Source organism: Actinia tenebrosa, unplaced genomic scaffold, assembly GCF_029948245.1.
Source record: "Actinia tenebrosa isolate PJP-AT-01 unplaced genomic scaffold, QUT_ActTen_1.0 PGA_scaffold4__44_contigs__length_22323623, whole genome shotgun sequence".
NCBI classification, from domain to species: Eukaryota; Metazoa; Cnidaria; class Anthozoa; order Actiniaria; family Actiniidae; genus Actinia; species Actinia tenebrosa.
The window spans coordinates 498,716-525,695 of NW_028292581.1; the positions used below are offsets into that span (position 1 = coordinate 498,716).

At 37.7% G+C, this 26,980-nt stretch overlaps 3 protein-coding genes across 3 annotated transcripts; 2 read left to right on the top strand and 1 right to left on the bottom strand.

The window, feature by feature from the left end:
• Positions 1-450: 450 nt before the first annotated feature.
• LOC116307120 (inhibitor of growth protein 1) lies at positions 451-8,897 on the bottom strand. The gene is made up of 11 exons (XM_031717270.2): positions 8,814-8,897; positions 8,647-8,698; positions 8,492-8,563; positions 6,198-6,355; positions 5,862-5,961; positions 5,372-5,419; positions 4,188-4,299; positions 3,334-3,412; positions 2,311-2,349; positions 1,869-1,930; positions 451-966 (listed from the first exon to the last, which is right to left on the bottom strand). Exons 1-11 carry the CDS (start codon positions 8,817-8,819, stop codon positions 909-911), a joined length of 786 nt encoding a protein of 261 aa, XP_031573130.1. The 5' UTR covers positions 8,820-8,897; the 3' UTR covers positions 451-908.
• A 1,265-nt stretch (positions 8,898-10,162) lies between these two features.
• Positions 10,163-21,724, top strand: LOC116307102 (uncharacterized). The gene is made up of 9 exons (XM_031717250.2): positions 10,163-10,385; positions 11,738-11,867; positions 15,939-16,251; positions 17,009-17,209; positions 17,312-17,389; positions 17,824-17,989; positions 18,338-18,400; positions 19,021-19,308; positions 19,808-21,724. The coding sequence occupies exons 1-9, from the start codon at positions 10,262-10,264 to the stop codon at positions 20,011-20,013; spliced, it is 1,569 nt and encodes a 522-aa protein (XP_031573110.1). The 5' UTR covers positions 10,163-10,261; the 3' UTR covers positions 20,014-21,724.
• Positions 21,725-22,741: 1,017 nt separating this feature from the next.
• Positions 22,742-25,706, top strand: LOC116307103 (QRFP-like peptide receptor). Its single transcript, XM_031717251.2, has one exon. It carries the CDS (start codon positions 23,356-23,358, stop codon positions 24,451-24,453), a length of 1,098 nt encoding a protein of 365 aa, XP_031573111.1. The 5' UTR covers positions 22,742-23,355; the 3' UTR covers positions 24,454-25,706.
• Positions 25,707-26,980: the final 1,274 nt, after the last annotated feature.

Here is a 26,980-nt window from a genome sequence, read left to right on the forward strand (position 1 = left end):
ATTCACTTGTCGTATTCAACACACCAACACAGTCCCATCTAGTAACCACTAGTTATTCTTACTCACTTGTCGTATTCAACACACCAACGGAGTCCCAACTAGTAGCCACTAGTTATTATCACTCTACTTTTTAATATACTATCAGTTTCAACTATTGAAAATAAAATAAATAAATTTACACAAAGAGAATGTCTCTCAATAGCATCATAATATTTCACTTTAAATTGAAAAAAAGGTTTACATCTTTGCTATATTGAAGTTGGTAATGAACTAGATAATCATAACAAACTAAGGTTTATCTTGGATTATTATATTATTATTGTTAGTATTTTAACATTTTACAAGTAAAAACTGTCTACTGAAGTTGCAACATTACTTTTTATATACTGTTATTTCCGTTTAAGAATCTTTTTCAGCGAAAAATGTGCAGATACACCACAAAATGTCTCCAACTGCAAAACTGAATTTATGATCAATTTTTCCTTGGAGTACACTTATCATTATTGAGTCCGAAAGGTCGTTAAGACTGTTTAAGTAGTTAACTAAAACTGCATGTCTTACACTGCAAGGGCAGATCCAGATGGAGGTGAATCGGTTGACTAGTCGATTAGTCGACTCTTTGGATTGAAAAAAAAAAAAAAAAAGAATTAAGGATAAAGTAAGACCTAAAAAGGATGCTATGTGCTGCCTTTCTAAGTAACAGTCACCCCCTTGAAATCGTTCTGGATCTGCCACTGTACTGTCTGACTCCGCACCAATACACCAGACACGTGTCTTGGATTGTTTCTTTGGACAAAGAGTGATTGGTAATATTATCCGAATAGGTTTTACTAAACGTCTTCTACTTGAAGCTTCATATCAATGTACACGTAAAGCTTAGATATCAAACCACACCACAACTATCTGACTTATCTGGGATAATTTCTTTCTCTTTTTCGGTCTTGGGGAGTACACTTTGGACAGTACCTAAATGCCAAAAAAACAAACATACATATCCAAATACTGATCTTTAACTTATTATAAACATAGTAAGAGTGAGAGGAGCGAAGTGAGATCTCAACTATATGGAGGACAATGAATGATTTCCCACCCAGATAAGGTGCAAAACTTAGAGTCATATCAAAAGAAAAAACTATTAAATAAATAGAAATTTGAACCTCATTAACATTTCACAAAGAAAAAAGGAAAGTGTATGGCTTTTTGGGGGAGGAAGGGGGCCTTGCCCCACCCATTTTCACTACGCCCCTGAAGAATAACCCTTTTACAAAAGGAACAATACTGTTATTCTTTAAATTTTTGCATTTTGAAACAACATCTGGGCTGAGAAAAGACAAGGCAGGGTTAACTTATCAGATAGAACCCTGGAACAATATCTGGGCTGAGCAAAAACAAGGCAGGGTTAACTTAACAGATAGAACTCTGAAACAACATCTGGGCTGAGCAAAGACAAGGCAGGGTTAACTTAACAGATAGAACCCTGAAACAACATCTGGGCTGAGCAAAGACAAGGTAGGGTTAACTTAACAGATAGAACCCTGAAACAACATCTTGGCTGAGCAAAGACAGAGCAAGGCTAACTCATAAATTGAATCAAAATTTAGTTTGATTGGTTTTGGAAAAGAAGGAAAACAGGAAAACCCAGTAAAAAAACCTTCACATCAATATAGAGATCTCTGACATTAACTCTGCTGACATGTGATGCTGAGTCCAGGAACAAACCCTAATCCCAGAGGTGAGAGACAAGTGTAGTACTCCTTTGATACCCTGATTTCCCTCAAGAAGACACAAAAAGCATGAAATATGCTAGATGTATAAGATAGAAAGTTTTTCAAGACAAGCAATTTGCTCTGCTTCTACCATGCACTTACCATTTTCCTTTTGGCTTGTTAGTGAGTCCAACGCACTGGAAATGGAACCACTCTATTGGACACTGAGGAACAGAAACAACCAATAAGATTAATGTTCAAAATTTTGACCTGTCGCATACAGATACTTCATTTGCTTCATTGAAAAGTTTGCAGTTAAGTACTAGAGAAAATGTCAGAAAGTAGAATGTACATGTGCATCAATTAATTTGGATTCATGCATCTCTTATTGTAGGTAAAGTATACGTACTCTAAATATAATGTTTATAAACATTACCATGATTGTGATGTTAATGTGTCAGCCATTTTTTAACAGTAGAATTTGTCACTGCTTTATTTCGGGTTGACAATTTACATAACAATACCCCAAAAGAAAATGTTGTTACTGTAGGCCCACATACTGTACAACAAAGTATTTTTTAAACTCCTTTCTTTATTAACTTACATTGTCGTTGTCACATCCAATCATTTCCCCGAATGAAACCTATCCATAAACAAGAAACAGTTAGAAGAAGAATAAAACATGTGTTTCTTGCGCACAGAAAACCATGGCTGCAATTAAAAGATTAACGTGAAAAAAAAGACAGTAAAATTACATATATGTAAAAATCAAGTCCAACCTCAAATAAGAGCAATTTTGTTTCATGGTTGCTCAAACTGGAAAGTTCTATTCCTCTGGCCTCAGTAAATTCAGTTACAATAAGCCTGAAGCGAGATGACGTTTTACCCCCCAACTCTATACCATAATAGTTTTTAACATTCTTTCATATTAAAATTTTTGATTTCTTAGAGAACACAGGAACAATAGTTATAATTAAAGACAAAAGCACTGTGTGAAGGGAGTACGGGGGTAAAACGTCATCTCGCTTCAGGCTTATTGCCCTATTTCAGTATGGCGTCACTGCTTGTTTATGTGGGGGATAGAATCGCCAAACCCAATAGTAAATTCAACAAAATTTGCTCCTAGCGAAACAGTTTAATCTAAAATGGCCTGGTTTTCAGATATAATGTGTGTTAATGTGAACTAAAAAATATTCTGAGCATTTGCTGGCTATTTTTCTTCTCTTCATGGATTGATACGGTTTTAGAACAATTTTCGGTGAATTTGTGTCGATTTGACCTTCTCCAACGACCATGATCCTTTGCGTTTAAAAAATATAGTGAAATAGGGCAATTGGACCCCCTTGACCAAGTGTTACATTAATTCCACTCTGATTGTGTTAACACTGAGTAATGATAAAAAGGTAAATTATACACCGTGTATTCACGGTGTATTACTGTTTCATTAGAAACACTGACGCAGCTCATACTAGTTTTTAGCTAGTTATATCTTCTGATTGTGTTATGTAAATGCAACAGAAGATCTCCTGTTTACAAACTTACATGTACAATACTAGATAATAGAAGAAATCTCTACTGGACAAGTAAGAAAGGCTCCATTTGGGAAACAGAGCATACAGTAACTCACCTGTTTACATAAACAGTACGTAGGTTCATTAGGGTCAATTGGGATATCAGGCTGGGGTGAATTTTGATTCTTGGCTTTTCTACAACAAATGAAAAAAATCAAAAAATCAAGACATTAGACCAAGCTTTTGACTTGTGCAGACTTGGAAACTGTCTTTATAGAATACCATGGATGAAACTGCCAAGACTTACTTCTAAGAAACGATTATTGTTACACCCATCAATGACATTGATTGCCGATCAACTTTTGATAAATAAAGGACCAGTTTTTTTAATGGAAAGTTAAATTTCAATCACAAGATTGACATTTCTTGACATTTATTTCTTCAATTATGCGCTTTGACTTTGATACCAACATGTATCAAATGGACTATACGATGTGTATCAAAACGACAATACTGTACTCAGGTATTGAAACAACCTAAACACTGTCAGTGTATCAAAACTGGCACGTATCGAAAAGACTGGTATTTAACATATGGACTGTGTTGATATCAATGTAATGTAGAGTTTTAGATACTGTGTGATAAATATTATAGTATTGTGCCATCAAAATAGAATATATTTGAGTTCACTGAATTTTTCTTAATAGACCTCCTTAGCATATAGACATTAATAATTTTACATTTCCGACCCCATAGAAATCTAGGAAATTTCTTTGTCTCAAATGCATCCATATATTTAATTAATGTGTCTTCCAAGACATGGTACTTTAGGGAATGAAACAGGGCCTGATACTGGAAAACATTACACCCTTACAGGCTGTATATTGAATTTAGATCTGCATTTTCTGTAAACAAATGGGTGTGTGAGTTGATTACATTAGCTAAAGGAAATCTGCTCCATGATACTAACTTTCTGCTGACTTTAGCCTTCTTCTTGACTGGTTTTTGGTTATCAGCCCCTCCTGATGATCCTCCTCCTGTCTCAGAATCATGCTTATCATGATTTCTTTGCCGTCTGTTCCCTGAGATCAAAATAAAACAGTATGACTATACAGTACAGCACACATGAATGTTAACAAATCCACAGATGACTTCCACAGGTACAGTACAGTAGTCACCACACTTACTATATCTTAGCCAAGATTAAGAAAGTTGATAACGATCCTTTAAAAATATTAATGCCTATTGCCAAAATTAGTTCATATAATATTTAAGAAGGTCAAGTACCACTATACCTGCGGTTAGCACTGAACATTTTAAGAATAGTTTTTCCAACAGATTAATTTATAAATTACAATTACAATTACAATTTATAAATTTCTAAAGATAAATTACTATAGTTAAATAAAATACACTCCCCCGCAAATAGCTAAGCTAGTCTGGGCGGGTTTGTGTTTAACAGAAGAAAAGAAGAAGAAAAAAATTTAAATGTTTACACACAAGAAAATAAATTAATAGCATATAAGAAGGAAATATTGACTTTAGAACAAATAATGAAATTATTATATCGTGTACTACTTTATTTAGAGGAAAAAAGATTGGAGATTTCAACATCATAGCCATATTTATTTAAATAACCAAAGAGAAGCTGTTTAATTTTCTTTTAAAAATATTAGTATTTTTAGTCCTACTGTACAAAGTCTCTGGAACCCAACTGAACATAAAAGATACCTGATTTGTTCCAAAATTAGCCAAACAGATTTTACTGTTTCCTCCACCATAATATCAGATGAATAAAATCTAATCATGTGACAAGAATCATAGGGTTTACAGTGGTCAAGGACTCTCAAGCCATGAACACTTGCATACTGTATTCATACTGTAAATCATCCCTTGAGCCAATCGATTGGGATATAGGGTTCGAAATACAGTGTAGTGCCCTGCCATAGGGCAGGCCAAATTTCAGGTTTGGCAGGAGAAAATAACAATGTGCTGTCAAATTAATAGTAAAATGGCATGCAATATTTACTGAAATGACTTCCTTTATCTACTATAGCAGGCTACAATTTCTTTTCTATTTAGAGCCCTAGGATACAGCAAATTAAAAGAGTGATATTCCTGATTAGCAGCTCAGGAGTATACTATAGGACTTACGTTTTGTCTTTTCTGTTTTTATTACTGGAATATCTTCAATCATTGACACTAACGAGAGAAACAAAAGTTCATTTTATCAAGATGAGTTGATATAAAATTCTCAATCCTGTACAGCACTTAATATAAATTTGTAAAATGCCAAGTATAGACTTTTGTTAACCACATGTTGGTCATCAAGGGCTAATTTTAACTAATACTATAATAAATTTTGTGAAATTTTCCCCATGAATGGCATGTTGACAACCAATGATCCATGTGCTGTATCCACAGCCGTTCACGTAACATAGCAAAAGAATCCTGGAAAGGCAACCTACGTAGCAAGTGAAACCACTAAAGTCATCTACAGCAATAAGAAGTGAAACATTTATTTAATTTTTGACAAATAAATGCTTTCCTTGCACTTCAATCAAATAATAATTGCTTCAAGTTGTTTAAATATTTTATTCTATTTGTTTTAATGTATTGCCGTGATACTGGTATTTATTTTTACCTGGAACTTCATGCTTGATAATTTGTGTTGGCATATCATCATTACGATAAGTATCCAAGTGTTCCATGTCAATTTCTACTTGCCGACTTCTATTTTCAACCTTGGTAAACAATGTATGATACCATTATTAGTTTGTTTTTACAGGAATACACTGATTTTGCATCCATTATTCGACCTCCCCTAGTTACTGTTGCTATGCTAGACAAGATAAAATGTGGTTTCGATACACAGCATACAGACACTGACTGCTGAAAATTGCAAATGTCTTTCTAAGAATCAATGCACTCTAAAGGTATAATAAGAAAAAAAATTGATAACTACTGCAACATATCTTACCACTTCCATGATGTGTCCAACTAGCTGTAGTTTCTCATCACCATATTCCTGGCTTTTTACCAACCGTCTCTGGATTTGAATTAAATACTTTCTCTTCATTGCCGAGTCTCTTTCTTTTTGATAAGAATTCATCAATCTTTCTATTTCTTTCAGTCGCTCTGCAAATAGCCAAAGAAAAGCTTCTCAATTATCTCTCTCGAAAGTGGCAGCAAACTTGGAAGAATAAACTACGTCTTTAAGGTGTAGTTTAATACAAGCAACAAAGTATGACTGCATAACTTGCATTATTACGTAGTTAGGATAGCACACACACACGCACGCTTAGTTGTTGAAAACTGTGCTTTATTAGTGAACAGAGCACAGTGCATACGCCATCCGCACACGCAAAGTGCTGCTAAATCCTGCAACGTTCTTTCTTTTTGCATAAATAAATTCAATACAGAAATAAAATTAATATCTATATAATAAAACGAATAAAATGGCTTTCTCCATGCTCTGTTCATTAATAAAGCTCTTAGGAAGCACTGTAAGCACTCAATAAGTGTGAGAAGCACTTGCCTAGGCTTTATGCTTCTCCTTACACTTCTTTCATGCTTACGTCAATTCCTGCATGCTTTATTACTGAACAGAGCACAGAAAAAGCTCTTTTTTTGTTAAATAGTAAAGCCTTTCAAGTTGCAGGATGAATGTTGCCCACTCTAAGTACTTAACATGCATACAAGTTTTCTTTCCTGCAATGGGTAAAGAGCATCTACTTTGTGCAACTAAGAGAATTTTTTGCACCCAGGGTGGAATATTAGTGCTTAATGATTCTTTCTCCTGCATTAATGCAACAAGGTAGCATGACCACTCTTTTTTTAGCAAAAATGAATAAAAAAGATTTCTAAGGGTAACGTTTTCATCACACATTTGACTCTTTGCATTTGGCATTTCTTTTCAGTTACATGTATATGTGTAGATGAATGAGCAAATTTTTTGTTCCAAAATGACATACTGTACCCCACCTCACCCCAAATGTTCAGGTTAACACTTTAATAGTTGATCAACAATTACTACTATCTATACCATTACTTATTATTTATTATAAAATATAAATAAAAAAGGTAAGGACTATATGCAAGCTTAGGTTGAAAAGGACCTAGAAATACTGTATGTCTATATACAATACACAATGCAGCTGGTATGCAGTTGCTAAAAAAATATTATAATGCACTTGTCATCGGCTTCCATGAGGGGGGGGACCCCGGGCTAGACTTGGGGAAATGTGGGGGAAAGTGGGGACTTAGCCTTAAATCCTTGCCCCAGTACCTGGGGGAATAGTGGTAGATAGATAAAATGTTCTGAAACCCCCTTGAAGCATTAGAGTTCTTTGTAAAGAGCTGTTTTCAATAAAGTATTGGACTCTAAAGGTCTAAAAAAGCAAGCGGAGGCATAAACATCGTTTTTTGTTTGAGTTTTATTTTGACTTCGATTTAATGGCATTGGGGTTGCTGTGTTAACCTACGCCGCTCGTAAACTAAAAACTAGTCATGCACAAAATGGCGGATACTGAAGGTCAAGTTACTGTAACTGTAGCAGCAAGTGAAAGCTAGAGACAGATGCTGATTTAGTATTTCAGTAAGAGTTTGTAGAAAGTTAAGATATTATCAAATACTCTATTTGCTATACATGTTACTAAGATCTTGTCTCCAGTTTGTTTTATGGATTTAGTGTGTGCACTCTACTGTTTTGTGTTACTTTTGTGATCTGTTATTTCAACTCCATAACAATTTTGCCCCAGGGGCTGGTGGAATATAGGGGTATTTTCTAAGAACCTTGCCCCATATCTGGGGAAATACAGATAGCTTTCCTCTAGTCTCAAAGCAAAGTCCCCACATTTGCCCGGGGTCCCCTCCCCTCGTGGAAGCTGATGACAGGTGCATAAGTCAATCATTGGATTCGATCTCCTTCGAAAGTACTCTCAGTTGGGAAGAATTTGTAACGATCTCATCTTCTGTTTTAATCGGTCTTCAGATTTCCAATCTAAATCCGTCCACGATTAATTACCGGAACTGAGCAGAATTTGCGTTTACAGATTTCTTTCCCTACATGTATGCTAAAGTATAGGAAAAATTATCTTATCCACACTTCCGTTGACCCATCTTAAAGCATTCACAAAATTAGTAAAATCAAGTTAATATATCCCTGCTTTTAATTCTACACTCAATTACTACACTAAACGTTAATAAATCTCTTGTTGTGAGTTTACTGTTGTAAACTGACTGAGAAATATTTCCAAATCACTGTAAACGTACCTTGGTATTGGCGATCAAGTTCTCTCATCTGGGTAATACTTCTTTGGATGTCGTCAGGCAAACATTCTGTGACTAAAACAAGATCGAAACAGTCTTGTAATAAAAATCTTTTCAAGAATAAACTTAAGATAGTGGTTGAGTAAAACGGTGCTTACATTCGAGGAAGTTTTCCAAAGACGAAGCATGTGTGATTGAGGTATCGATGCTCTGTGAACAGCCAAAAAAAATCGTAAATTAACAGGAATAAAAGACAACAACAATGGTTCAGAAAGATAGTATGTGTTCAATAAAGATCACTATTTATAAGTAAATAAAAATTTACCGCCATTATCGCTGGAAAAACTCCTAAAAAAGGAGAAAAATGGCAGCAACAATCGTATGCTTTTCAGTTTTTCCGAACTGTTTAACTTAGTAGCCTGGCAAATAACAGTGTGTGACAAAATTATACGTAGGGAAGGGAGGGTGCATGGGACTTCGAGACGAAGGAGATTGCCGACGTTCTCCCGAAGGCAGTCGAAGATTTTCGGGAGCAGGGGGTAATAATAAAGAGCCCTTCCCGGTTTGAAAATCAAAGCTTAGATAAACAGGAGAGAACACCGAGACTCAGTAGAGGTGGCTCCCATAGATATAAGAAATATCGTTTTCTTGAGGGGGAGGGGATCTACAGGTTATGGACTTTTAGTAAAAATACGCAGGAGATTATAGAAAATCTCGCGCGCTGATTGGTGGAGAAACTCACACTATCACACGATAATCACCTCCAGCGAAAATCCAAAATCAGTCCGGGATTCGCTAGCTGCGTCACATCCGGAATTTTCTTCGTAAATACCGTCTGCGAAACATCGTCAGAAAGCTTGTTCTAGACCCCGCGCAAATTGCGCGATTATATATAATAGATTCTGATTGGCTGTTGGCCATTGCTCATTCTAACGTGAACTTCCATTGGATAACACTATCAAAACGGATGTGGATGAGCAAAGCGTCCTAGTTTGCAAAATGGTGTTTTCTTTTGATGAAGATCTTTGGACTAGAGCGTTTTTAGAAGTAAAGAATCAGTTTGAAATAGAAAATATTTTTCAAGAGCAACAAGATTCCACCAAAGCATTCTTTAAAAGGGAAAAGTGTTCGTAAACTTGCCAACGGGCTACGGAAAGTCGCTAGTGTTTACCTATCGTATCTGATGCTCTATGAAAGACCTCGTGGAAGTTGCGTGTTAGTAGTCATATCTCCATTAAAATCTATAATGGAAGACCAAGTTTCTTCCCTAAGTAATTTAGGAATACTGTCTGTAGCTATCGGAAATGATACCGACGTCGAAGAAGCTTGTCAATGCACTGACGGCACATGAACTCGCTCGTCGTACTTCAAGTTATAGTGTTTGCACTTCTAAAATAGGGTTGAATTTTTGTTTTCCATTTAAAAGAAAAACTTCATAATCTTTTGCGATGAATCGATGGCACAAATTGCAAACTTTTGGTGTTATTTTGGGAAGGGTAATCATTCTACTTGAAGATTATCAAGGAAAACACCGCACTCGCTCGTGTTACACTAAACATCCGGTGAAGATCACATCCGGTTTGATAGTGTTATCCAATGGGAGTTCACGTTAGAATGAGTAATGGCTAACAGCCAATCAGAATCTATTTTATATAATGGCGCAATATGGCGTGACTACACTAATAGCGGCTGAGACTATATGGAAGTTCGATTTCTGTTCGATTTTGTCGCGGAGAAGTTTCAGTCGGTGCTAGCACTATTTTTCAGTTTAGGATGGCTGTCAATCCGAGCACCTTAGAGTTTCAAAAGTACAATCCTCCATCATCGAAAGAAATTGAACGCATATCAAAGTGTCTGGGGTTCCAACTTAACGAAGATGAGCTTCATGTTTATCAAGGTGAGAAATTTCAGTTTATTCTTTTATTAGATACTGCGAAAAACAAAAATCGGATAAAAGTATAGGCGGACAGCAAACGAACCTCCTATAAAATGAGAAATACGAATCTTCTTTTAATTTTGGGCGATCTTCGGATTATATCTCAGTGAAATCCTAAAAGAAAATAGCGAACCCTCGTGTAATATCGTGTCCGGGAAGTCTGAAGAGTGGGACTTGTCGGACGCAAGTTTATTTTGAAATAAAAAAGCTGGCAATATGATTTTTGGGGTAAATTTCCATCTTGCCTCTTGTAACTATTGGCCCGATATGATTCTCGCACCCAGAAGCTCCTCATACCACAGGAAGCCCAAGCTAGGTTTCTGTGGTGTCACATTGTATTAAAACTGAGAAAAGTATGGCGGTACTTAAACCTCAATAAAATCGTCAAAATGTGAAATAAAGTCCAAAAATCTTAGCCGACCTTTGAAAAAAAGTACCTATTTCGCCCTGTGTACTTAGATTATGCCGGCACAAAGAAGAATTCGATTGATTCTTTTTCGGAAAATACGATTCACGATTTCATTGGTTAATCGCTTTTCCTCAGATCAAGGGCACTAGGACTCCGAACGTGGTTGGATTCCTAAAGATTTTTTTCCTTTCGATTATTTGAATTAATTAAACGTATATACTTGTTTCCCAATCTTGCGTCCGTGTCCCTTTGCTGTTATAATAATGCAGACGTTTTCTTCCAAAGGTCAAATGGTTTGATAAGCGTTACTTCTTTACTAGTAACGGCCGCTCCGTACTTGACTCTGTTCGTGCCAACAACAACAACGCGACCACGCGATGCTCCTTACGTCAGTAATATTCAACCGTCTTAGAGTTTTTTTTTTCTTTTTGGTGGTCGCGTTGTTGTTGTTGGTACAAACAGAGCCAAGTACGGAACGGCCGTTACTAGTAAAGAAGTAACGCTCATCGGCTATTCAAACCATTTGACCTTTGGAAGAAAACGTCTACATTTATAACAGCGAAGGAACACGGACGCAAGATAAGTAAACAAGTATATACGTTTAATTTAATTCAAATAATTGAGAGGGAAAATAAACTTTAGAAATCCAACCACGTTCGGTGTCCTAGTGCCCTTGCTCAGATCACCTTGAATCTATGTTCAAGACTGATTAGCCTGTTCATGACGATATTAAAAAAGACCGTATACCCTAAGACTAAGATCCCAAAAAACCATCCTCCATCCATAAGTACCCACTACCCCCTAATTGAATATATCATTTGCCTAACTTAACCACGTTTCGTTAAAGTAAATACAATCACTTCGTGCTAAGTGATTGATGCTTTTGTTCTGATTAAATTCTCAGAACAAATTGCTTCATCTTTGTCGAGTTCATACGAGCGACTTCGTGAGTTACCCGACCCAAAGCTGCCTGTCAAGTATCCGCGTGACCCTGGATATCGTCCTGCAGCCAATGAGAATCCTTTTAATGCCTGGTAAAGTATTTTCTTACTTTTTTTCTTCTTTCCTATAATCCTTTTCTTTATACTGAACTGTTTGCCTTTCTCTTCCATTCGTTTTTCAATGCAAAATACTATATCCTGGAAGCGCGCATGGTGATCCGATTAAGCAATAATTCTAGCCACCTTAGGTCCCTCCCTCAAAGTTCAATTTTATCAAAATCTGAAACAACCTTTGGGTTAATCTAAGGCAAGGCGCAGCTAGCTTACAGGAACAGGAATCTCATAGTGCATTCGGTTTTACTTAGGGGGGGGGGGGGGGGGGAGACTCCGCTGGGGAATTCGAATGTGGAGGACTGTACTGAACCCTTTTAAGGGTTTTTAGAGTTTAAAAGCTCTACTCAAGCGTGATGCCAAGTCCATGAATTGAAATTCTTCAATTTCTTTGGATCGATATATATATACACCCCTTCCGAGAAACTTTGTCACCCGTGAAGCGTAAAGCGTATGAACTAGTGGCGCGGAGGTTCATGGGAAATGCGTTCAAATAAACCATGCATGATGCAGAAGCTTTCTTGGCACGGGAAACTTGCTTGACGCGGGAGTTTGTTTGACGCGGGATTTTTAAAAGAGCCATTATGGCCGACGCAGTACGCATTAACGTAATGCTTAAAGTGTATAAGCACGAGAACAAAAATCAATGTTCCATGTTCTCTTTGAAAGAAGTACCAATATTCAAAACTGTCCAAGAGTTTAAAAGCTATTTAGTGAAAAAACACGCTGAAGAAATAAGCCCAGCAAAGGACATCAGCAGTTTTGACCTTGGTTATTATGGCACGAGAGGAAGAAAACTGACCATTTGTACAGAGGAACACCTAAGAGAGGCCTATTTAGCTGAAAGCCTAAACTATGTCACATTTTGGTTGAAGCCACATACGCATTTCGAAAAAACAAGTTTGCCAAAGAAACGAGAGACTGTGGACGAGGACCAAGTCATGTGTCTTGATTTCAAGGCGTCAAAAAACAAGAAGAAGAGTAAGTTACTGAGCACTAAAACGTGATACAATTTAAAATGGATAAATACCTTTATGCTAGCTATCTGTCTGTATTTTTTCTTTTGTAAAGCTTAAAATTGGACTGTGATAATTTTGTTAGTAAGGTTTTAAATTTTAGAATCGTTTGTGCATGGCGCACGTGAATATTTGAAGGGAATCCGATAAAAACGAATAAATTATAAAATGCCACTTCTTTTCTAACAAGTTCGTTATGATCTGACCTATGTTACGGGTTTTAATAAAATGTTCCATTGCTATGTTTACAGTATTCAGTATCAGTCGGTGTATTCTGAATTGAATGTTTGTCTTTAAATTTGTAGAAAATGATTCCGTCGAAGAAGACAAGGGCCTTTTCAATAACTATTTGTCGAGGCTACGTGAACACATGGATCAGTTCTTAGCGATTTTAAACTGAAGTGTTGGGCTAGAATGTTGGTAAGTTAGACTGGATCGATAAATTGTAGAGCAGTTTTCATAATGTAAGATAAAAAGTTAGGTTTTCTTATCCACTACACAATAAAATGTGTGGTAGTTTGCAGCGATCTTTCAATCGCACATGTAAACGACTCTGGTAATTTTGGAAATTTGGGGGTTTCTTCCTTATTAAAACTGCAATAAAAGTCACAAAGCGGAGATATAATCCTCTACACGGGATCAACAATGGTTTGGGTTATTACTGCTTTTCGAACCTAAGCAAAACATTGACGATTGTGATAATGGTTTTTATAGGTAAATGGGAGTCACCGCGAAGACACCGTACCTCCGAATGCTGCTTTTTTGCACTAGAGCCTACAGGTGCAGTTCCTTCTACATCTAATATGACTCCCATTGTGACCACGACTTCAACTAGTAGTTCTACCTCACTTCAGTCGGCTAGAACACAAGTGGATTCCGCCATGGAACCAAATGAAACAAAGGTGTGAAGTCCTCTTGAAATTGCGTTTAGAAGGAAAGTTATTTGACACGTAACATGGTTAAAAAATTAAGCAGTGGAATTCTGTTTGCTCTGTAGATTAAAGCTCGAGGGATGATTCTTCAACAGCTTGTGGAGTTGAAGAACCTTAAAGATGCCAATGTACTTAGCAATGATGAGTTTGAGGAACAGAAGAAGAAGATGTTAGAAGATCTTAAGAAACTTTAATTATTATTTGACAATAATGTAAAATGCTTTATGGTTGTTTTGTTTGTTGCTGAGTATCATTTACATGCTTATTTGTCATTTGCAAATAAGTGCACGGAGGGCTTTACAAGTAATCTGTAAATCTTAGATAGTTTCTAATGTTTGCATCAGAGATTTGCATGAAGGCTTCAAACACCATTTCCTCTGGATCATCACGACACACTTGCCACACAACATCACTTCCTCGAATCCAACTCTTTGCTTGAGAGAAAACGTTCTCACATGGATTGAAGTCAGGACTGTAAGATGGCAAGAATACCACAAGAGCGCCACTAGCATTTATAGCTTGAACTACACGACGACAGCGGTGAATTTTAGCAGTATCTGTAATGAATATAATGCAATTGTCTTCATTAATTTAGTGCGTTGTAATAAAATACTAACAAAATCTGATGTGAGGTGAGTGCTCACCCATTACGACCACAGAGCGAGGATTAATCCCATCAAACGGCTGTAGATTAGGAATAAGGTTTTCATTCACAAATTCAAGAAATTTCTCTTCATTGGTATTCCCGCGGCGGATACTGAAGTCTATTATTCCTTCCGTGCAGATGACAGGGATAGCAGTAATCCTGGGACCCCAATTGCCATACCATCTTTGCGTTTGAGCTCGATAGCCTCGAAAACTGTATCCAAAGCGTCTCGAAATTCGTTTATCATGTAATGCAGAAACATTTGTTATAATCTCTGTCAGTGTGACAAACCCAGTGCGGAGATCAGTTAAAAAGGTATAACAAAATGAGTTTCTGAAAAGAGAACTTACAAATCCACACTCGTCAAGGAACACAAACATCGCAGGATTGAATTGTGATACCACAGACCAATATTTTATTCGATCTTCTTCGCATCTTTGATAAGGAATTCTTTTGAGCTATAAACACCGAAAGTGAAATGTGTTGAATGAAAAATTGCAGCAATCTTCGAATACAACATTCATGATTACAGATTTCTCATCGGCTTACAAGAATGCATTTAACACTTAATATTACCATTTCGCGTGTGATGCCATTTCTTCTGAAATAGTCGTGTAAAGTAGAAACAGGAAGCCTGGCACCACATACTCCTTCAACGTGTCTACGGAGCTCAGATAGAGTTTTTTCTGGGTGTCCTAACAATTCTTGCATCAAAACGGCTTGTTCTTGTTGCGATAGCGAATACGAACCAGCAGGTCTTCCAGCTTCTTCCTGGTTTGTCAGCACAAACATCTCGGTCTCTCGTAATATCGTCGGGCGAAGCGTAACACGGACCTTGAAGACATGCCAAAGCGAACAGCAATGTCACCTTTACTGTGGTTTAAACCATATAGCAGTACCCTTCTCATCCGTAAATCGTCACTTAATGCTCGCGGCATGATTGCTTCGACCCATGTGTTGGTGTGCACGTGGTCAAATATAAACTATCCCATGACTCCCCGCGCCACTAGTTTATACGCTTTTCGCTTCACGGGTGACAAAGTTTCTCGGAAGGGGTATATATATATATTCGAAATATGCGCGTTATAAATATATTATTATTATAAATATATTATTATTATTCAGATGTAAGCCCGCAAAATCCTAATACTGTATGTGCAACACGCGATAGCAAGTCCACAGTCCAGGATTGTTAAAATAGGGAGACTGACGCGATGGTTCGATTGTTTGCTGGACTTAGCATCTCATGTGAGTGGAGTTAGTGGAGTTAGGGAGAGCCTTGATTCAAAAAATTTTCTTTTGGCTCCCGGTTTGAATAATTCCTCCCTCCTCAATACATTTACTGAATTCCAATTCGACCTGTGAGTTAGCCGTGCCCTAACTTTGATCCGTACTAGTCCAGAAGTCCAGAGATCCAGGTTACACGATAACTTAATGACTTAAAACATTTTTGATGAAGGTACTGGAAGTGCGAAGTGAAAGGTGCCAAGCAAGGGAAGCTCCATGGTAGAACAGTAGTACTCAAGGATAGCATCTGCCTAGCAGGTGTACCGATGATGATTGGATCACGAGTCTTAGAAGGCTATATTCCAGAAATGGACGCTTCTGTAGTGACAAGGGTGCTTGATGCTGGTGGCACTATAGTCGGTAAAGCAGTTTGTGAGGACTTGTGTTGGAGTGCTGCTAGTTATACCTCAGCTACTGGTCCGGTTAGGAATCCACATGATGAGACAAGGATGACCGGTGGTTCTTCCTCAGGATGCGCAGCTTTGGTAAGGAAAACCGAAACAGTTGAACTTAAATTCCAGAGAAAACTAGCTCTCCTTTTATTGGTTTTGTATTATTATTTTGGAACCTCTTTGACCTCATTTATTTGGAACGTCTTTGACCTTATTTGTTTTGACCTCTTTGAACTCATATAAAAAAATCCGTATCTCGAATCCACACTTCCCTTTTTGATTGAAAATTCGTGGATCAGCCCCTAATAATGAAGAAATATGAAAACGCACGCGCGTGCTGTATGCAGTTATCAAGCACTAGGAGAAGCACGACGCGTAGCGGAGTGCTTCTCGATACTTCTCAAGTGTTCTGGCAGCCCCCAATTGCTTTATAACTCCACGCAGCACGGCAAGCAAGTTATTTATTTATTTTATAAAATACAAATTACAATAACCGTTATTTTAGATAGGAATGACGCAACTGAAAGTGCGCGCGCGTGCTGTGTGCTCTCATAAAGCACGCGCTCCCAACCAATCAAAACGCGAGATTTATAAGTTATTTTATAATCAATAATAATACGCAAGGAATTGACACGTAGTCTGATTTTTTTTAAAGGCGAACAAAACAAAACAACTGCTTGTCTCTAAGGCTCAAAGATCAACGATCCGAAATTCTTCACTAGCTTTATTTTTTGCTAGCAAACGAGAATGAGAAAAAAAAGTAGCATTTTCTAAAAGGGACATTAACATTAGGTTAGGGTTTACTGAGTAAGTGTCATCAAGCACAGCACGTGCTTTTATTTCCTTTCAGTTAGCGGCGGGTTTGGTGGACATGGCGATTGGAGGAGATCAAGGGGGTTCTATAAGAATCCCTGCAAGTCGTTGTGGTATCGTAGGTCTTAAGCCAACTCACGGTTTAGTGCCCTATACTGGAGCATTCTCTTTAGAGCCATCTATCGATCATTTGGGACCGATGGCAAGAACTGTGTACGACGTTGCGCTTCTACTCGAGGTATGCTCTGGTATTACCCACAACTTCGGAACGGTTGATGTAAAGGGCAAAAAAAAAGGGGGGGGGGGCCAACAGAAACACTAAATGTTGTACTATTCGTAGGTAATCGCAGGGTATGATGGCGGCAGAGACGCAAGACAGTCGTTACAAGTCGATCAAGACATTTGTTACACTGAAAAGGTATGCAATGATCATTGACGGACAAGAATTCATCTTTGGAGCTAGCGCTTTTCACAAGAGTGATTTTTGTAAGAGCGTTGGACATAACTTAAAAACTTTACCAGCTGTTATGGTTGACATTTCCGAAGGTCGAATTTCAAACTATATTCTTGATAGAACCATGGATGGCGTAGCATAGTGTACAGCGGGGGACTAATCTGGGGGATCCGAGGGAAGGCCCTTCTCCCCCCCCCCCCCCCCTACATCTCTCGGAAATGCGATTTGCAGGGTCAATTGCAAACGATTTATTGCATTATACAGTCAAACCACCTCAAGCGTGAACAGCTTGAAGAGGTTATTAATAGCTTTATTTATGGAATCTTGATTTCGTTATTCGGAGAACGACACGAACCAAAGAGCGTGTTGTAAAGTAGCGATGTATTTATCATCCACAGCTCAAAGATGGCATTTCTGGTCTCCGCGTTGGTATTTTGAAAGAGGGTTTTGAGCACAAAAAATTGGAGCACGATGTAGACGACATGGTAAGACAAGCAGCCCAACAACTAGCACTTCTAACAGGTGTTCCAATGAAAGAAATCTCTGTGCCAATGCACAAAGACGGTACGTTAGACCGCGGTTTTTCTTCTAAGTGCCATCAAAAAAAAAGGGTGTTACGAAGTCAGGACCGTAGCCACCCGCTGCGAATGTTCCATTATCAGCTGGAACACGTTTTGGAGCGCGCGGTTTTTAATGTATATTTTCTTTATAATAATAAACCGTGCTGATACACTGCCGCCTATCCCAACCAGACCGCGTTGGCTACAGCCCTGTAACTGTTTTATGACTATTTTAGCTTCTCTTGTTAGATCAACCAAGATGGCGGCTGTTTCATTGTTATTCATATCTCAAGGAATTTTGAGTCGCATGGTTGCACACACTCTATACTTACTCGCTTTTTGTTAATGTTAGGTGTAGCTATTTCTACAGCAATCTCTGATTTTGGAATTTGGAAATCTCTTTTTAATGGGAAATGTAAGTATCGTATGCAAGGACATCACTAACAGAATCATCCTTATGCCGGGGCCCTAGAATGATTTTCACATGACCGTGAAAGAAAATAGACCATTTAGTTTGTAATAGTTGATAAAGAACAAAAGAAAATCATTGGTTTAGAGTCTACTACTAACTATTAGTTTGCCTATTCTTTCACGATCATATGAAAATCACTCTAATGAAGGGAACGAATCCTTGGTAGATAGGGATGACTGATGAGTAGACAAAGACATCAGTCCTTAGGGTGGAGGGCAAGGGAAAAATAAAAAAACATTCCGAGGTTAGGAAGAAATAAAAGAAAACGAAAATATCCTCAAGGAGGCATGCGAGATAAGAATAAATATAACAAATATGAATATGCTCAAATATACTCAAGAGGGTAGAGAAAGCAAAACTATTCCAAGGATGGAAACTAAGTGCGAGAAATAGCAACATTCTCATTGGGGTACGCTGGGACAAAACGTATTCTCAGGTAGAAAGGTCAAGGAAACAGAAACTACAAAGGAATGTAGGCGGTCGAAGTGGAGCGACGAATAAAGACCCATGCAAGATCACAAAAGGAAAACGATCAATCTATCTCTAATTTCGTATCGTTTTAGGCATTGGTACAAGTGACAAAAGCTATCAAATTACATCCCTCCACCAAGCCTTGCAGAAAGGCATAAAAGCTAGAGCAAATGAAATGAGTGAAGACGCCAAGTTGACGGCCATTACAGGAAAATACTTACACGATCAAGGCCAATATCTTCTACTTAGTAAGGCAAGGAACTTGGGAAGAATGTTAGAGGAAGAGTACGACGAGGCACTACAAAACGTTGATGTCCTCGTTCTGCCTACTACACCAATGAAGGCCAAGCCTATTCCACCCTCCACTTCTACACTAAGAGGTAACTAATAAATCGCAAAGCTTCGGCGAGAAAAGCAGATTTTTTATGATTGTAATAACTTAATTAAACTGCCTATCAAGCCTACAGGATCTCTTCCTGATTTGAAAGCCCTTATAAAATAAATAAGAATAGTCACTACTTTCTTTTTGACATCTCTTTTCGTTAACGAGATATTCAATATAGAAAACACGAAATAATGACGTCAGTCCAGGATCCTTGCAAAAGGTCAAAACATCAAATATGTCTGTGAGAATAAGATCAAAATGACTGAAACTTTTGTTGGACATGGCGCACTATAATCACCAAAAGTTTCAGTCATTTTGAGCTAATTCTCACAGAGATATTCTCTATCAAGAGACCATGGTCTCTTGTCTCTATTTGATGATTTGACATTAGGGTTGATAGGCGTGCCTTGATTTTCGCACGTCGTACGATGTCATATATTCTTCTAGTTATTGTACTACCTCTCTGAAACATTGTCTCGTTGCTTGTCCTGCAGATCGATTAAATTTACTGAAAGAACATTCTGGGAACTGCCCATTTAACATCACCGGCCATCCTGCCGTGTCAATACCAGTCGGACTGTCCCAGGGACTTCCCGTTGGAATGCTCGTCGTTGGGAGAAAATTCGACGAAAGCACTATCCTTAGAGTGGCGTACGCTTTAGAAAAAACTAGGGTTGGGTCAATTGAGCCAAGGAAATAGCGCAGCGCAGCCGTGACGTCATAAAAACGAAGTCGAAATTCGGACAAACAAACTTACAAGTTTACTTTCAGCAGATAATTTTCACAGCCGATCGCAGTTGATCTTAGTTTACATGGGTTATTATTATTATTATGGGTTATTAAAAATAATAAAATCGGTTCGTATAGTCCTCGTAGCGGTTAAACAGAATGCAATGTTTGTCCGAATCTTTAAGCTATTTTTAGAATCAGTGCGCTGCGCTATTGTAGTTGTATTATAAAATTACATAATGGCTGCTTTCGTTACACGAAATGATAGATTAAAAGTTAAAAAATTAGTTAACATATAGATATTCAGCACTCTTATACCTGCTCGTAGCAATGATGAAATGCTATATCGATATTTTCATAAGAATTCATAAAATTGATTATTCTCCTGGATTCTCAATTTTACTGAATTTGCGTTTTTCAATTTTGTGGCAACTCAAGTTGGCTGCGCACGCAACCTTGAAAACGTTCTATTTTTCTCTTATATCCAATCTCGTACCAAGAGCCTGCGTTTCTTCTGGCCTGCGGCATAGAACGAGAACTTTCATGCTTGGTCTGGCAAAAGTATACTCTCGAACTTTTTTGTATACTTGGAGAAAACAAACATTTATTTTCTCACTCAAACTTTTCAAATTCTTAGAAAACGTGCTGAAATGCACGCATGCGCAAACATTTTTCTTTAGTATGCATTTTAACTGCTTCATGCATGTGAATCATTTTTATTATCATTGAATTTGATCCATCGAATATGTTCTCTTAAGAAGGTTCTCTTCTTCTTCCAATAGACCCCTTGCATGTGACGTCAAAGCAGCTCAATTTAGATGGAGGACAAAACAAAATAATTTCACTGAGAATTGGAAACCTATCGTTATGTCCTCCAAATTGAGCTTCATTCCAACGGACTGCAAGGGGTCTATTTGGCTCCCTGAAAGGCTCATTTGCATTGCAATATGAAAACTACCATGGCGTTTATCGTAATTATAACTAACCTCTTTCCGAGAGCCCTTATTTTTTACTGCGAGCATGCGCAGTAAGAAATAAGGGTTCTGGGTACGAGAATGGATTATAACCTATGTTATATCGTTCTAAACCCTCGAAGCACAGGAGAGAACCAACCGGACTCTACTCATATACAACACCGAACTCGGCGGGACTCAGTATTTAATCAAATTTTACAAAATATGGGTTTGTTTGTTACTGATTCATCGGGCTGTATATGATATGATATTTGTGAAGTCCAATATATTATATCAGGCATGTTTGAAAGTCAAATTCACAAATGTTTTGACTAATTTGCATACGGATTCAGAACATGCGCAGACGTTTTTCACTCTTGTTAAAAATGAACCTTGATTTGAAATTGTTTGCCTGCTCGCGAACCACGTGACTAATCTGCATTACGATGCGGAGGCCTCGCGGAAACCATCATGGCGTCTATCGTGAATAGAATCTATTACCTTCGCACAAGTAGTTTGATGAGTCTCCCTGGAGCTATTTATTTCGCACGATTTTTTAAATAAGTCAGACCGAGTCATTGAAGGTGCACTTGGATCCAAAGACATGGGCAGCAGAGCCTGTGAGACTGTCACGTATTTTGCTGAAAATAGCACAATTGTTTCATTGAACATGAATGTTCAGAGTCAATAAACAATGGCTAATTCCTAAAATCGGCTCTAGCTAACAAACATATTCTTCGTCGTCCTTAACTCTACAGAATAAATAAAAACTTCGGGGAGGCCCATGGTTCTAAAGATTTTTACGTCAGATCTAATTGGAATTTAAGATGTAATTTTTTGTGAAGTGAGGTTAACTGGAAAACGTGAAGAAAAACCCTCGTTGAACTAGAACCAACAGGGAACTCTACTAACTTAATATAATATGAGAGGTCTGAGAGACCCAAGGCGGCACAAAACGTCACAAAGCATGAAACTTTTCCATTTATTATTAAATTAAAAATTGAATTTGACAAGGGAAAAAAAATACATCTTTGTTTGCTTCCTCTTGAAAATATTGACGTCAAAAAACTTAATGATTCCAAAAGGTTCCAATTCCCCGATGCAACTGTCTTTACCCTGGTAACTAATACATTTAGATAGGTACAATTTGTCAACTACATCCTTCATTAAACATTAGTTATCCCAAGCAAGACAGCTGCTGGGATTCGATTCGGTTTTTTAATGAATTTGACACGTACTTGAGACAAGGGTTCCAAGGATACGTGAGCCCGAGCTTTTTTCCCCCCGATCTCAATAAGCCTAGTCTCCTTTGCAGCCGTTCTTAGTGTCGGGAGGGATTTTAGACACACACTAAGAACGGCTGCAAAGGAGACTACAATAAGCCTTAATCTAAGCTATTTTGAAAACATTTCCAGGCACGAAGCGACAATCATAACATATTGAAAAAATTCTAGTACTGTCAGTCAGCTCAATCTCTAGAGGTTATTTCGAAATTGGACTAATATTATATGTTATCTAGTTTTTTTTCTTCGTTATCTGCTCATTGCTATTCTTTCTTTCTTCTTCCGTAATGAGATACGTTCATCCGCTTCAGTTAAAATTTATTCATTTGAATGATAATACTAAAAGCAAATTTGTGGTGGAAACCAAAAACTTCCATTGGACAGTTATAGCATGTAGCACCGGGTTTCTTAGACGTTTTTATTCACCTATGACACTAAGGGTAGACCTCCCGAGACCAAAGTCACTGGTTACCGCCTATTTCAAATTCCTTGCGGCCAACGCGCTTCGAACGTCGCGAATACTTTAGACTCTCCTTTGATTCCTTCTGAGCATTGTAGACCATTGATGCGCTAATTGAGCCGTTTACAGTACTTGAACCATCGCAGAATCCTTGCAATAAACTCTCATTTAAGACAACCGGATGTTTCTAAGTCGCTCAGTTAGGTACTTAGACCGACTTTTTTGGAATCCACGAACACGTAATCGGTTATCTAATTAATCAGATCATGCCAGCGGGGTCGGGCATCTTTCACTGGCTGACAATGTTAATTGCCTAATATCGCATATCACGGACACCATAATGCTCTAATACTCGACGTACTCTGAATAAGGAAAACATTAAAAGCCGGTTAATTTGTGCGTGGGTATAAAACCACCAGACAAACTCGCCTTGTTAGCATTTTAGTGAAAACAACTCGTGAACAACAGCCAGGAGCTGAACTTGGAAAACTGTGACCTTTCTTCGCCAGACCTACTTTAGTTGTCAGCAAACTACTAAGTTACAGTTGTAATAACTGCAAACCCTATTTCTCCGATTGTTCTCGTAGTCCAAAGAAATACTGCCCGTCGATATAAAGATGGGAGACTTAAACCAAACGTTCCCGAACAACAGCGGTGGTTCATCATGCAGCATGAAGGCTTCACAAGCAGATCGCGATGGTAAGATCGCTGGCTACTCTCTCATTCTCATAATCTCTCTCTTGGGTAACATCCTCGTCATTTTGGTCGTCTACAAGAACAGAAACATGAGAAAGACAATCAATTTCTTTATAGTCAACATGGCAGCATCTGATTTGATCATACCTTTAGTGGTAATGCCTATGCAGATATCTCGTACAGTTTACGGGCACTGGATAGTGGATGCTCCCGCAAGAGAAGTTCTATGTAAGATTACGTTTTTCTTGAGCGAACTCCCAGGGCTCGTATCTGTACTAAGCCTGATTTGTATGGCCATCGATAGGTTTGTCGGAGTCGTCTTCCCACTACGCGCAGGATTGATTTCATCCAAAGTACGAATCGCCATGATAGTCGCAACCTGGGTCATTTCTTTGGGCTTTTCTATCACATCGTTTTACACGATGCGTGTAGTCATTGGCCGTAATGGAAAGCCTCATTGTATAATGCGATGGCATGATGATATAGAGAAACACATGGTTGCTCTCAAGACTTACTCTACCATTCTGTCCGTAGTCTTTTTTGTTACACCTCTAATCCTGCTCGTTCTTTTCTACTCCGTTATTCTCATCACTCTTGGTAAAAGGAAGTTCCCCCGTGTGAACCAGTCGCAAGAGGCGAAGAAAAGAAACCGTCGAGTGTCTCGCAGCGCCACAGTCATCGCATTTACGATCGTAATGGTCTTCTGGATTTGCTGGTGCCCGTATAACACTATTATGTTTCTGTGGGCATTCAAATGGGATTGGAATTTCCCGACGTTTTGCAGCTTTAGGACCATATTCGTCATCTGTCAGTTCTTAACCTGGGCCAACGCTGCTGTCAACCCATGCATTTACTTTGTCTTGATCGATAACTACAGGAAAGGGCTGCGAACTGTCTTTCCAAGGACACTCTCGGCATCGCTCAACAGCAGTTTGAAAATGGCTGGACGTAGTGCAGCAAGACACGACACCCAGCAGGTTAATGATGAAGGTGACTGCCTGGAATTAGTTGACCAGTAAAAGCATACTGTTCTTCGTCGAATGCGTAGAGAAAAAAGCGCTAACTTGTCTAACTTTTTCAACATCCCATCGGAAAAAAATATCACTAGGTCAGTTTTTTCTCCTGGATTTGTCATGTGTTACATATAGATCCACTACTCGTTTTAAAAAAGGCAAAGAACAACCAAGCAAGGAACACGGTCCTTCCAGAACAATCAACATCAAAGAGCAAAATTACATAGTAAAAGATGTCACTTGGCAAAACACTCGATCTTATATATTAATCAATAGTGAAAATAGCTCCTAATAATCCTAAAACCAGTAAACTAGTATTAACTATGTCATGGTTACGATTGTACATAGACAGTTTTTAAGGGAAAACGTTTTATGGCCGTTACTAAAACCTAGTTTAATCGGTTGTAGAGTTAGGGTTCCAGAACTAAAATATCTAAGACTGAGCAATCCAAAAGGAAGCCCGAGGGATTTATGCTTAGTGAGATACAAAATCAGTTTTAGCAGTCTAGCGAAAGGTTTTTCAATTTTGTTTGATTTTAATCAGTGATGTTTGATAACCATGGGGGAAAAAGGTTTCAAGTAGAATGTGTATGCATAAGAAATACGTTGAAACTTGGATTTTCAATACTATTGTCAGTCAAAATACGGGAGTTTGTGTCATTTTTGCGTCAGCCAGAAAGCCTACTTAATCATCGCGAATACAAACACCAATGAATTGTAGTTATGCAATTTTAGAAAAACTAAATTATAGTGATTGCTTTTAAGCACTTTGCTTTTTTCGTGCTGTAAAAACACGCATTAAGTATGTTTCACCAAATCTCACAAATTTTGGCGCGAAAAAAATCAGTGTAGGCGCGCGTCTTCACAACAAAAACATTTAACAAAAAAATATGCTTCATCTGAAATCAAATTGCATTTACTTGTAGATATTCGGCATTCGACATTTATAGGGGGAAAATATAAGACGTGTTAACATTATGGTACAGTTAACTGAAGCTTCAGTTTTTTTTCGAAGCAGCAGCTCACTTATTACGAAGTTTACGGATGGATCCAAACCGCAACGTGTCTGAGGGAATAAAAATGGGTATTTTACGATAACAGCATATGCATATTAAAGTCTTAATCTGGCCCACAAACTATAGATAAATGCTAAAGACATGTAATAATGGATTTGCGAAGAATTTAATGTAATGGATATAAATACATATGTATATATTTATCATGCCAGAAAATCAAATAAAGTGTGATAAATAAAACTATATTTATCGGCAAATACTCGTTAGTATTTAATTTATTTCCTTCCAGTTGGATTTAATATTAGCACCAACAATAGATGACGTTATGTAAGGTTTTATCAAAGTTAGATATCGTATATAATTCCTGCTAAACACCTATTCAAATATCCTAATTGACAGACAACATGCTCTAAAAAAGCCATATTGAAAGTAAAATCCCATACCGGCGATTCTATACGAAAAATCCTATTGAGACGTTGGTTTGAACAAGGACACAACCAGTGTCGTGTTAAAAAAAATCAAAGAAAAAATTAAAGAAAACTCACAAAGGTCGTTTCAACAAAGTTTTATGCTATGTAAACTCAAAGTTAAATGCGTAAATATCACAGAAACCGGCTAGCACACTTAGTTACAATGGGTGACGGAAAAAACACTGCGATGACTCCTCTTCCACTCAAGGAAATCTCTCCCAGATGTTTGAGAGTACGGCTTTACAATGCCGAACGCTAAAACAATTCAACGAACACGGACTGAAAATTCAAAATGATGACTTTTATCTTAAATTACGAGCTCAGTTTTGTAGATAAACCTCTAGTCAGGGGTTGAGAACTGACTCGATGTATGCCTTAGGGTTCGACCGAATTAGAAATCCTAATCGAGGAATAATATTTTTCATGTAAAAACCAGTAAAGACCGTGTCAAAACATACAAACATGAGACGTATAGGCGGGAAATTTGGTGGGGAGAAAACCTCGTAAGTGGTTTTTGAAAAACACCTATATAAATAGATCTTGTTACATATTAGATCAGAGTGCGGTATCACAGGTTTTTGCGGAAGGTACTTCACGTTTCTTGGACGTAATGTCTAAATCAAATCACAAAGACGTTTTACATCGTATTTCGTACAAAAAAGTCGCAAACAGTATAAAGTTTCTTCCACCCTCGAGAAAACTATTTCCTGAATTAAATGACACGACATAGCTAAGCTTGTGATAAATAATACAACACAAATGCCGACAATCCAGAGAATGGCGTCATATAGTTTCAATGTCGTCGCACTTTGTCGAAATTACATCATCAGAAGGCTAGTCACGCTTTTCAAACTTCGTAGTTTTGGATTTCTAAATAAATTAGAAGTTCTACTTCACAGGCCGTTTTTTTTAAAAAAATATTATATTAAGACATAAATGAAACGTGCGAGTTAACTTGTGTCGTTAAGTTGAGTTGAAGGTTTTAGCATAAAATAATGAAATATGAATTCGCTGATGAATTTTTTTTTTCGTTCAAGAATATATTTT

Coding starts and splice junctions, on each gene's coding strand:
- LOC116307120 (XM_031717270.2), bottom strand. Junction 8,564..8,646: donor TTTGGAAAACTTCCTCGAAT/GTAAGCACCGTT, acceptor ATCTTGTTTTAG/TCACAGAATGTTTGCCTGAC. Junction 5,420..5,861: donor TATCAAGCATGAAGTTCCAG/GTAAAAATAAAT, acceptor TTCTCTCGTTAG/TGTCAATGATTGAAGATATT.
- LOC116307102 (XM_031717250.2), top strand. CDS start 10,262: ATGGCTGTCAATCCGAGCACCTTAGAGTTTCAAAAGTACAATCCTCCA. Junction 16,252..17,008: donor CCTCAGGATGCGCAGCTTTG/GTAAGGAAAACC, acceptor ATTTCCTTTCAG/TTAGCGGCGGGTTTGGTGGA. Junction 19,309..19,807: donor CTCCACTTCTACACTAAGAG/GTAACTAATAAA, acceptor CTTGTCCTGCAG/ATCGATTAAATTTACTGAAA.
- LOC116307103 (XM_031717251.2), top strand. CDS start 23,356: ATGGGAGACTTAAACCAAACGTTCCCGAACAACAGCGGTGGTTCATCA.